This window comes from Salmo salar, chromosome ssa26 (assembly GCF_905237065.1).
Source record: "Salmo salar chromosome ssa26, Ssal_v3.1, whole genome shotgun sequence".
Classification (NCBI taxonomy): domain Eukaryota; kingdom Metazoa; phylum Chordata; class Actinopteri; order Salmoniformes; family Salmonidae; genus Salmo; species Salmo salar.
The window spans coordinates 36,848,302-36,861,187 of NC_059467.1; the positions used below are offsets into that span (position 1 = coordinate 36,848,302).

The following is a 12,886-nucleotide window of genomic DNA, read 5'->3' on the forward strand; positions in this document are numbered from 1 at the left end:
CTATAGATGACTTATTAAGCTGGACAGAGTGAAGAGACTATAGATGACTGTTATCAAGCTGGACAGAGTGAAGAGACTATAGATGACTGTTATCAAGCTGGACAGAGTGAAGAGACTATAGATGACTGTTATCAAGCTGGACAGAGTGAAGAGGCTATAGATGACTTATTAAGCTGGACAGAGTGAAGAGACTATAGATGACTTATTAAGCTGGACAGAGTGAAGAGACTATAGATGACTTTATTAAGCTGGACAGAGTGAAGAGACTATAGATGATTTATCAAGCTGGACAGAGTGAAGAGACTATAGATGACTGTTATCAAGCTGGACAGAGTGAAGAGACTATAGATGACTGTTATCAAGCTGGACAGAGTGAAGAGACTATAAATGACTGTTATCAAGCTGGACAGAGTGAAGAGACTATAGATGACTGTTATCAAGCTGGACAGAGTGAAGAGACTATAGATGACTGTTATCAAGCTGGACAGAGTGAAGAGGCTATAGATGACTTATTAAGCTGGACAGAGTGAAGAGACTATAGATGACTGTTATCAAGCTGGACAGAGTGAAGAGACTATAGATGACTGTTATCAAGCTGGACAGAGTGAAGAGACTATAGATGACTGTTATAAAGCTGGACAGAGTGAAGAGGCTATAGATGACTTATTAAGCTGGACAGAGTGAAGAGACTATAGATGACTTATTAAGCTGGACAGAGTGAAGAGACTATAGATGACTTATTAAGCTGGACAGAGTGAAGAGACTATAGATGATTTATCAAGCTGGACAGAGTGAAGAGACTATAGATGACTGTTATCAAGCTGGACAGAGTGAAGAGACTATAGATGACTGTTATCAAGCTGGACAGAGTGAAGAGACTATAGATGACTGTTATCAAGCTGGACAGAGTGAAGAGACTATAGATGACTGTTATCAAGCTGGACAGAGTGAAGAGGCTATAGATGACTTATTAAGCTGGACAGAGTGAAGAGACTATAGATGACTGTTATCAAGCTGGACAGAGTGAAGAGACTATAGATGACTGTTATCAAGCTGGACAGAGTGAAGAGACTATAGATGACTGTTATCAAGCTGGACGGAGTGAAGAGGCTATAGATGACTTATTAAGCTGGACAGAGTGAAGAGACTATAGATGACTTATTAAGCTGGACAGAGTGAAGAGACTAAAGATGACTGTTATCAAGCTGGACAGAGTGAAGAGGCTATAGATGACTGTTATCAAGCTGGACGGAGTAAAGAGACTATAGATGACTGTTATAAAGCTGGACAGAGTGAAGAGACTATAGATGACTGTTATCAAGCTGGACAGAGTAAAGAGGCTATAAATGACTGTTATCAAGCTGGACAGAGTGAAGAGACTACAGATGACTTATCAAGCTGGACAGAGTGAAGAGACTATAGATGACTGTTATCAAGCTGGACAGAGTGAAGAGACGAGATGACTATTATCAAGATGGACAGAGTGAAGAGACTATAGATGACTGTTATCAAGCTGGACAGAGTGAAGAGACTATAGATGATTTATCAAGCTGGACAGAGTGAAGAGACGAAAAGACTATTATCAAGATGGACAGAGTGAAGAGACTATAGATGACTGTTATCAAGCTGGACAGAGTAAAGAGGCTATAAATGACTGTTATCAAGCTGGACAGAGTGAAGAGACTATAGATGATTTATCAAGCTGGACAGAGTGAAGAGACTACAGATGACTTATCAAGCTGGACAGAGTGAAGAGACTATAAATGACTGTTATCAAGCTGGACAGAGTGAAGAGACTATAGATGACTTATTAAGCTGGACAGAGAAAAGAGACTATAGATGACTTATTAAGCTGGACAGAGTGAAGAGACTATAGATGACTGGTATCAAGCTGGACAGAGTGAAGAGACTATAGATGACTGTTATCAAGCTGGACAGAGTGAAGAGACTATAGATGACTGTTATCAAGCTGGACAGAGTGAAGAGACTATAGATTACTGTTATTAAGTTGGACAGAGTGAAGAGACTATAGATGACTGTTATCAAGCTGGACAGAGTGAAGAGACTATAAATGACTGTTATCAAGCTGGACAGAGTGAAGAGACTATAGATGACTGTTATCAAGCTGGACAGAGTGAAGAGACTATAGATGACTGTTATCAAGCTGGACAGAGTGAAGAGGCTATAGATGACTTATTAAGCTGGACAGAGTGAAGAGACTATAGATGACTGTTATCAAGCTGGACAGAGTGAAGAGACTATAGATGACTGTTATCAAGCTGGACAGAGTGAAGAGACTATAGATGACTGTTATCAAGCTGGACAGAGTGAAGAGGCTATAGATGACTTATTAAGCTGGACAGATTGAAGAGACTATAGATGACTGTTATCAAGCTGGACAGAGTGAAGAGACTATAGATGACTGTTATCAAGCTGGACAGAGTGAAGAGACTATAGATGACTGTTATAAAGCTGGACAGAGTGAAGAGGCTATAGATGACTTATTAAGCTGGACAGAGTGAAGAGACTATAGATGACTTATTAAGCTGGACAGAGTGAAGAGACTATAGATGACTTATTAAGCTGGACAGAGTGAAGAGACTATAGATGATTTATCAAGCTGGACAGAGTGAAGAGACTATAGATGACTGTTATCAAGCTGGACAGAGTGAAGAGACTATAAATGACTGTTATCAAGCTGGACAGAGTGAAGAGACTATAAATGACTGTTATCAAGCTGGACAGAGTGAAGAGACTATAGATGACTGTTATCAAGCTGGACAGAGTGAAGAGACTATAGATGACTGTTATCAAGCTGGACAGAGTGAAGAGGCTATAGATGACTTATTAAGCTGGACAGAGTGAAGAGACTATAGATGACTGTTATCAAGCTGGACAGAGTGAAGAGACTATAGATGACTGTTATCAAGCTGGACAGAGTGAAGAGACTATAGATTACTGTTATAAAGCTGGACAGAGTGAAGAGGCTATAGATGACTTATTAAGCTGGACAGAGTGAAGAGACTATAGATGACTTATTAAGCTGGACAGAGTGAAGAGACTATAGATGACTTATTAAGCTGGACAGAGTAAAGAGGCTATAAATGACTGTTATCAAGCTGGACAGAGTGAAGAGACTACAGATGACTTATCAAGCTGGACAGAGTGAAGAGACTATAGATGACTGTTATCAAGCTGGACAGAGTGAAGAGACTAGAAATGACTGTTATCAAGCTGGACAGAGTGAAGAGACTATAGATGACTGTTATCAAGCTGGACAGAGTGAAGAGACTATAGATGATTTATCAAGCTGACAATGAAGAACGAAAAATATTATCAAGATGGACAGAGTGAAGAGACTATAGATGACTGTTATCAAGCTGGACAGAGTAAAGAGGCTATAAATTACTGTTATCAAGCTGGACAGAGTGAAGAGGCTATAGATGACTTATCAAGCTGGACAGAGTGAAGAGACTACAGATGACTTATCAAGCTGGACAGAGTGAAGAGACTATAAATGACTGTTATCAAGCTGGACAGAGTGAAGAGACTATAGATGACTTATTAAGCTGGACAGAGAAAAGAGACTATAGATGACTTATTAAGCTGGACAGAGTGAAGAGACTATAGATGACTGTTATCAAGCTGGACAGAGTGAAGAGACTATAGATGACTGTTACCAAGCTGGACAGAGTGAAGAGACTATAGATGACTGTTATCAAGCTGGACAGAGTGAAGAGACTATAGATTACTGTTATTAAGTTGGACAGAGTGAAGAGACTATAGATGACTCTTATCAAGCTGGACAGAGTGAAGAGACTATAAATGACTGTTATCAAGCTGGACAGAGTGAAGAGACTATAGATGACTGTTATCAAGCTGGACAGAGTGAAGAGACTATAGATGACTGTTATCAAGCTGGACAGAGTGAAGAGGCTATAGATGACTTATTAAGCTGGACAGAGTGAAGAGACTATAGATGACTGTTATCAAGCTGGACAGAGTGAAGAGACTATAGATGACTGTTATCAAGCTGGACAGAGTGAAGAGACTATAGATGACTGTTATCAAGCTGGACAGAGTGAAGAGGCTATAGATGACTTATTAAGCTGGACAGATTGAAGAGACTATAGATGACTGTTATCAAGCTGGACAGAGTGAAGAGACTATAGATGACTGTTATCAAGCTGGACAGAGTGAAGAGACTATAGATGACTGTTATAAAGCTGGACAGAGTGAAGAGGCTATAGATGACTTATTAAGCTGGACAGAGTGAAGAGACTATAGATGACTTATTAAGCTGGACAGAGTGAAGAGACTATAGATGACTTATTAAGCTGGACAGAGTGAAGAGACTATAGATGATTTATCAAGCTGGACAGAGTGAAGAGACTATAGATGACTGTTATCAAGCTGGACAGAGTGAAGAGACTATAAATGACTGTTATCAAGCTGGACAGAGTGAAGAGACTATAAATGACTGTTATCAAGCTGGACAGAGTGAAGAGACTATAGATGACTGTTATCAAGCTGGACAGAGTGAAGAGACTATAGATGACTGTTATCAAGCTGGACAGAGTGAAGAGGCTATAGATGACTTATTAAGCTGGACAGAGTGAAGAGACTATAGATGACTGTTATCAAGCTGGACAGAGTGAAGAGACTATAGATGACTGTTATCAAGCTGGACAGAGTGAAGAGACTATAGATTACTGTTATAAAGCTGGACAGAGTGAAGAGGCTATAGATGACTTATTAAGCTGGACAGAGTGAAGAGACTATAGATGACTTATTAAGCTGGACAGAGTGAAGAGACTATAGATGACTTATTAAGCTGGACAGAGTGAAGAGACTATAGATGATTTATCAAGCTGGACAGAGTGAAGAGACTATAGATGACTGTTATCAAGCTGGACAGAGTGAAGAGACTATAGATGACTGTTATCAAGCTGGACAGAGTGAAGAGACTATAAATGACTGTTATCAAGCTGGACAGAGTGAAGAGACTATAGATGACTGTTATCAAGCTGGACAGAGTGAAGAGACTATAGATTACTGTTATTAAGTTGGACAGAGTGAAGAGACTATAGATGACTGTTATCAAGCTGGACAGAGTGAAGAGACTATAGATTACTGTTATCAAGCTGGACAGAGTGAAGAGACTATAGATGACTGTTATCAAGCTGGACAGAGTGAAGAGACTATAGATGACTGTTATCAAGCTGGACAGAGTGAAGAGGCTATAGATGACTTATTAAGCTGGACAGAGTGAAGAGACTATAGATGACTGTTATCAAGCTGGACAGAGTGAAGAGACTATAGATGACTGTTATCAAGCTGGACAGAGTGAAGAGACTATAGATGACTGTTATCAAGCTGGACAGAGTGAAGAGGCTATAGATGACTTATTAAGCTGGACAGAGTGAAGAGACTATAGATGACTGTTATCAAGCTGGACAGAGTGAAGAGACTATAGATGACTGTTATCAAGCTGGACAGAGTGAAGAGACTATAGATGACTGTTATAAAGCTGGACAGAGTGAAGAGGCTATAGATGACTTATTAAGCTGGACAGAGTGAAGAGACTATAGATGACTTATTAAGCTGGACAGAGTGAAGAGACTATAGATGACTTATTAAGCTGGACAGAGTGAAGAGACTATAGATGATTTATCAAGCTGGACAGAGTGAAGAGACTATAGATGACTGTTATCAAGCTGGACAGAGTGAAGAGACTATAGATGACTGTTATCAAGCTGGACAGAGTGAAGAGGCTATAGATGACTGTTATCAAGCTGGACAGAGTGAAGAGACTATAGATGACTGTTATCAAGCTGGACAGAGTGAAGAGACTATAGATGACTGTTATCAAGCTGGACAGAGTGAAGAGTCTATAGATGACTTATCAAGCTGGACAGAGTGAAGAGACTATAGATGACTGTTATCAAGCTGGACAGAGTGAAGAGACTATAGATGACTGTTATCAAGCTGGACAGAGTGAAGAGACTATAGATGACTGTTATCAAGCTGGACAGAGTGAAGAGGCTATAGATGACTTATTAAGCTGGACAGAGTGAAGAGACTATAGATGACTGTATCAAGCTGGACAGAGTGAAGAGACTATAGATGACTTATTAAGCTGGACAGAGTGAAGAGACTATAGATGATTTATCAAGCTGGACAGAGTGAAGAGACTATAGATGACTGTTATCAAGCTGGACAGAGTGAAGAGACTATAGATGACTGTTATCAAGCTGGACAGAGTGAAGAGACTATAAATGACTGTTATCAAGCTGGAAGGAGTGAAGAAACTATAAATGACTGTTAGCAAGCTGGACAGAGGAAGAGACTATAGATGACTTATCAAGCTGGACAGAGTGAAGAGACTAAAGATGACTGTTATCAAGCTGGACAGAGTGAAGAGGCTATAGATGACTGTTATCAAGCTGGACAGAGTAAAGAGACTATAGATGACTGTTATAAAGCTGGACAGAGTGAAGAGACTATAGATGACTGTTATCAAGCTGGACAGAGTAAAGAGGCTATAAATGACTGTTATCAAGCTGGACAGAGTGAAGAGACTACAGATGACTTATCAAGCTGGACAGAGTGAAGAGACTATAGATGACTGTTATCAAGCTGGACAGAGTGAAGAGACGAGATGACTATTATCAAGATGGACAGAGTGAAGAGACTATAGATGACTGTTATCAAGCTGGACAGAGTGAAGAGACTATAGATGATTTATCAAGCTGGACAGAGTGAAGAGACGAAAATACTATTATCAAGATGGACAGAGTGAAGAGACTATAGATGACTGTTATCAAGCTGGACAGAGTAAAGAGGCTATAAATGACTGTTATCAAGCTGGACAGAGTTAAGAGACTATAGATGATTTATCAAGCTGGACAGAGTGAAGAGACGAAAATACTATTATCAAGATGGACAGAGTGAAGAGACTATAGATGACTGTTATCAAGCTGGACAGAGTGAAAAGACTATAGATGACTGTTATCAAGCTGGACAGAGTAAAGAGGCTATAAATGACTGTTATCAAGCTGGACAGAGTGAAGAGACTATAGATGATTTATCAAGCTGGACAGAGTGAAGAGACTACAGATGACTTATCAAGCTGGACAGAGTGAAGAGACTATAAATGACTGTTATCAAGCTGGACAGAGTGAAGAGACTATAGATGACTTATTAAACTGGACAGAGAAAAGAGACTATAGATGACTTATTAAGCTGGACAGAGTGAAGAGACTATAGATGACTGGTATCAAGCTGGACAGAGTGAAGAGACTATAGATGACTGTTATCAAGCTGGACAGAGTGAAGAGACTATAGATGACTGTTATCAAGCTGGACAGAGTGAAGAGACTATAGATTACTGTTATTAAGTTGGACAGAGTGAAGAGACTATAGATTACTGTTATTATGCTGGACAGAGTGAAGAGATAGATATAGGTCATTTCTACACATTTTGCATTTATGTTTTGTAATTTCATTGTTGATTAAGATCATTATTTCCCTAAACCACCCGCAGGATGCATTTAATGGGTATGTTTGACACACCTGCTCTAAGCCATGGTAAACTCTCCTGACCACACATGTGCACGTGTATGCACGTACGGACACACACACACACACACACACACACACACACACACACACACACACACACACACACACACACACACACACACACACACACACACACACACACACACACACACACACACACACACACACACACACAGATTCTTCTAACCCCATTCTGACAGCCATTGTAGGACATTCCAATATACTGGTGGTTGAGTTCTGCTGTATGGAAGGAATGCAATAAGTCTGAATATACGATTAGCTCACTTAAATGCTACTCACTAACCCTCAGTTTAAAAGGTTTCTTTCTCCAAATCCTTAATCCAGCTGTATTAGCTTTTCTTATCATGGCTCAATTTACTTTCAATTTTCCATGCATTCCTGAGATACTTTAATACAGTGAGAGAGAGAGAGAGAGAGAGAGAGAGAGAGAGAGAGAGAGAGAGACTTGCTAGCATATGCTTTTTCCTTTTATTTCTTCTTCTCCGCCCTGCTTTCGCTAAGCAGTCCTGTGCCAGGAGAGATAAAGAGACACTGCACAAACAAAAATGTTGAGATTTCTGGTGGCTAGACCAGGGAGAGGGAGAGAAAGTAAGAGGGAGAATCAGAGAGACGGCTGTCTGTCAGCAGCCTATAAATCAGAGTGTGATGTTATGCTATGCTACGTTGCTATGCTAGGTCAGCCAGCGCAGCACTGCCTGACAAACAGGTCAGCAGAGGAGTCATCTGCTAGCGCAACGCTAGGAGGCTATGCTAGGTCGGTACGCTGGGTGGCTACGCTAGGTGGTTATGCTAGGTGGCTAATCTAGTGCTATCATTCTCTAGCGGAGCACATCCATTCGGGTGTGGAGGGATAGAAAGATAGAGGGAAAGATAAAGAGGGGTCGAGGGAGGTGGAGAGAGGTAAAGAGATGTGGAAAGAGGTAGTGAGAGATAGAGAGTTAGAGAGAGAGAGAGAGAGAGAGCGAGGGGGGGTAGAGAGAGAGAGGTAGGAAGAGGTGGAAGTAGAGGAAGAGGGAGAGGTGAGAGGGAGGTTGAGCCATCCAGGCAAGGAGAGAAGAAGGAATAATGCACTAATGCTAAGCTAGGTGGCTATGCTAGCACTATCATGCTCTGCACGCACTACCTCAGGGAAAGTACAGAGAAAGGATTAAGAGAAATGTATTTCTCCTGTGGCTCAGGACTCAACTCACAACACACCAAGTCAGGGCCAACTGGTGGCTTCAAGTTGTCTTATCCCTCAGCTGTGGCTATAGATTAGAAATAAGACATTCAATGGTAAAGCTACAAAAAGTGATTTATCATTTAGCATACCACTTAGTATCTATTTTAAACAATTACCAGCAGAACAGAGTACTCTAACATTCCATCTTTCCATGTCCTTTGATTTCAAGTTCCTTCCAGCCCGGGCAGTTGCCCCAAAGACAGTTGGTTCAGACCAAGCAGCTGTAGAAATGGTTGGCTACAGATGGATCACAATGCATAAAAGGATTTGGGGAAACCCCTGGGTTAGAGGTCAGGGGTCAAGGAGTGTCTGTTGCCCAGCTTAGTAAGAGTCTTACAAAAAAAATGACCTAATACTAATATCAATCATCATAATGATATACATGTATAGTAGAATATAGGTTTCAAAATTCCCTGGATGGAGGACAGGGGTCAACGAACCTACCGGAAGCCCAGGCGGTGGAAGTCTTTACTCCCCAGCTTGGTGAGGATCTTCCTGGCCGAGTCCTCTAGGTTGTTAGACCCCTCGTCATTGACAACCATGGCCAGAATCATCCCATTGTCTACCACATCTACATACTGGGCCAGGCGACGACTCTCTTCTTTACTGCGGTATGTGTCAAACCTGGGTAGTGGAGTGGGAGGGGGAGGTGAATGGTTAGCCTATATCAGTGTTTCCCAATTCCGGTCTTCCAGTACCCCGAATGGCACACATTTGTGTTGTGTCGGACAAAAACACCCGATTCAACTTGTCAAGGGCTTGACGATTAGTTGACAAGTAGCATCAGGTGTGCTTGTCCGGGTCGGAGATGGGGAAACACTGACCTATATCATAGCTACATAACAGAGCACAAAAAAAGACCTTCATACAATCACTCCAACAAACATCTTCTTCTGAAGGTTGATCTATGGTGGATCTTCTGATAAATATACCAACAAATATCAATGAATGAATTGCACACAGCCCCAATACAGTCCCATGGGAGCTTACTGTAAGATATTGAGGGTGAGGTCTCAATTTGGTTGTGTGAGGAAATTGAGGTCAATGGTAATGATATCAAACCAATAGTAAATACATTTGTCAAATGTGGTTTTAATTTCTCAATGGGGTTCAGTTTCTGACGCAATACTCAAGACTGGCCTTCTCTTGGAAGCAAAGTTTGTTTTGTTTAATTGCTTTTTAATTATTGTTTACCAGTACTCTGACGGCATATTAAATGTTTTTCTAACTACAGTACGTATTAAATGTTTTCTGACATTCTTTATTCAATCAGAGATGTTAAACGATGGGATAGGGAGAACATTATAAATCTAATAGATAGTTATACCAACAGGAGTGTGTTTGCTATTCTCCCTCCTTTCTAGTGTCATATTATAAACTGTCTGTTTCACCTGTCTTTGCGCTTGTCTCCACACCCTCTAGGTGTCACCTATCTTCGCCATTATCCCCAGTGTATTTATATCTGTGTTCTCTGTCTGTCTGTTGCCAGTTCGTCTTGTCTTGTCAGGTCTTACCTGCGTGTTTTTCCATCTTCCTGCTTTCTCAAGTTTCTGTTTCCTAGTTTCCCCGGTTCTTACCATTCTGCCTGCCCTGACCCCGAGCCTGCCTGCCGTTCCATACCTGCCTGACTCTGACCCGATTACGAACCTCTGCCTGCCTTGACCCCGAGCCTGATTGCTGTTCTGTACCTTATTGACTCTGCCCTGGATTAGGGACCTCTGCCTGCCCTGACCCCGAGCCTGCTTGCTGTTCTGTACCTTATTGACTCTGCCCTGGATTACGGACCTCTGCCTGCCCTGACCCCGAGCCTGCTTGCTGTTCTGTACCTTATTAACTCTGCCCTGGATTACGGACCTCTGCCTGCCCTGACCCCGAGCCTGCTTGCTGTTCTGTACCTTATTAACTCTGCCCTGGATTACCGACCTCTGTCTGCCCTTGACCAGTCTTTTGCCTGCCTCCTGTTTGGGTCAATAAACATCTGTGATTCTAGCTGTCTGCATTTGGTCTTATCCTGAGTTCTGATAATAACAATATCTGTCATGACTTAAAGATAGAATCTGCATTAGGGGAAACAGCTCCGCATTTCGCTGTCCGCCCCAGCACTTTGTTACAATTGTTTTGTGGACTAAACAGAGGTGAAGTGTGTTGAGCAGAGTGGTCAAAACTAAAAACAGCAGTACATATTGTGCTGTTCGCTTCCCCCTGCAATGATGTCAGAGTGGGAAAAAAATGTGTTTGTTGTCTGCAGTAACTTTTTGTTGTAATATTCCAAATGGACAAGGCAGTTTCACTATGAAGGATTCCAGATTTAAAGAGACAACCAATTCCTCCAGTGTTGTTTTTTTTAAACATGTTTGCTTATCACAACCGTTCTGTTACAACAGGGGTGTTGAAGTCATTTATTTTCAGTGATTGTTAGCAGGCTAATGTTGCTACTATTAAACACATTTAAATAGAGTTTAGATGTAAAAAACAGTAAAGGTGAAAGGGTTACGAAATTCCAGAAGTCCCCAGGTTTTCCAGAAATCCCAGTTGGAAGATTTTGGGAATAAGACAGTAATACGCAGGACATCCTTCCAACCAATATTTCTGTAAAACCTGGGAACTTTTGAAAAATGTACCAGAATTGTGCAAGCCTAGAGGTGAAATAAAAACATGACAACATATAAAATACCTATCATTGTGGAGCACTTCTCCAGTCTTGGGGTCAATGACATGAACTATGATACCCCGGTTGCCCCAGCCCCTCTCGAACAGGTAGCTGTTGTCCTCGCTCTCCCCTGGGTGCAGGGTCTTGTTGAGGAAGGTCCACGACAGCTTCTTCTGCCCATGGATCTCCAGTGTCCCTCCTGTCCCCACACCAATGTACTTACGGCCAAAGTAACTGTGCTCTGTGTCTGTGTCGTCAGACCTGGAGAAGAGTCAATGATTGATCAACCCATTAATCAAGAATTTGGGTTAGAGGGTTACACGATAGGGGAAAGGGGAATATAGACTAGGAGATACTAGATAAAGGCTAAAGGCTAGGAGATAAAGGATAGGGGCTAAGAGATAGAGGCTAGGAGATAGAGACTAGGGCCTAATAGAAACAGGCTAGGGGCTAGGAGATTGATGCTAGGAGATAGAGGCTAGGGGCTAGGAGATAGAGGCTAGGGGCTAATAGATAGAGGCTAGGAGATAGAGAATAGGGGCTAAGAGACAGAGTCTAGGGGCTAGGAGACAGAGGCTAGGAGATACAGGCAAGAGGCTAGGAGATAGAGGTTAGAAGATAGAGGCTAGGGGCTAGGAGATAAGGGCTAGGAGATAAGAGTATAGAGGCCAGACGATAGAGGGTAGGAGCTAGGAGAAAGAGGCTTGAGCCTAGGAGAAAGAGGATAGAGTCTAGAGGCTACCAAATAGGTTGAGGGCTGAAGGCTATGAGATCTGGTCTGGGTTCAAAACCCACCTTCCAAATAAGGAGATGGTAAGGTTGCCCTTATACGGGCAGTCAGGACTTCCTATGTGCAGCTGTCCTCTGTTGCCGATCAGAATGTGTTTGGTACGCAGTAGGATGGGACGATACGAGTCTGCTATCACTAACTTTCCTAGAGAGAGCAATAGAGAGAGCGAGAGAGATCTTTACTGGTGAGATCTCCTGACAGGTATTTCATGCCCTGGGGCTGACACATCACATCTCCCTTCCTTTTATGGCACTGAGCTGTGGCTCACACACACACACACACACACACACACACACACACACACACACACACACACACACACACACACACACACACACACACACACACACACACACACACACACACACACACACACACACACACACACACACACACACACACACACACACACACACACACACACGGGGAGGGAAACTCAATAACCCTTTATGAGGGCTGCATTTCACGATAACGTCCATCTGACAGAGGTTATATAGTCCTGTAGTGAAGTGGATGAGAGATGGGGACTTTGATTTGACTATGTGTTAGTGGTTACCAGGACACACAGTATCAGGTTCCTAACTCACACATACACATGTAATCAGTGTGAAATGGCTAC

General features: G+C 42.0%; 1 protein-coding gene across 6 annotated transcripts in view; it reads right to left on the reverse strand.

Annotated features, from left to right (window-relative positions):
• The window catches only part of LOC106587725 (cell migration-inducing and hyaluronan-binding protein), a 168,034-nt gene that overhangs the window by 76,611 nt on the left and 78,537 nt on the right, over positions 1 to 12,886 (reverse strand). For all 6 annotated transcript variants that reach the window (XM_045708744.1, XM_045708740.1, XM_045708743.1 and 3 more), the window contains 3 exons: positions 12,273 to 12,411; positions 11,502 to 11,738; positions 9,272 to 9,451 (listed from right to left, as the gene is read on the reverse strand). In XM_045708744.1, the coding sequence (XP_045564700.1) occupies positions 9,272 to 9,451; positions 11,502 to 11,738; positions 12,273 to 12,411 (556 nt within the window). The remainder of the gene's footprint in view (positions 1 to 9,271; positions 9,452 to 11,501; positions 11,739 to 12,272; positions 12,412 to 12,886) is intronic.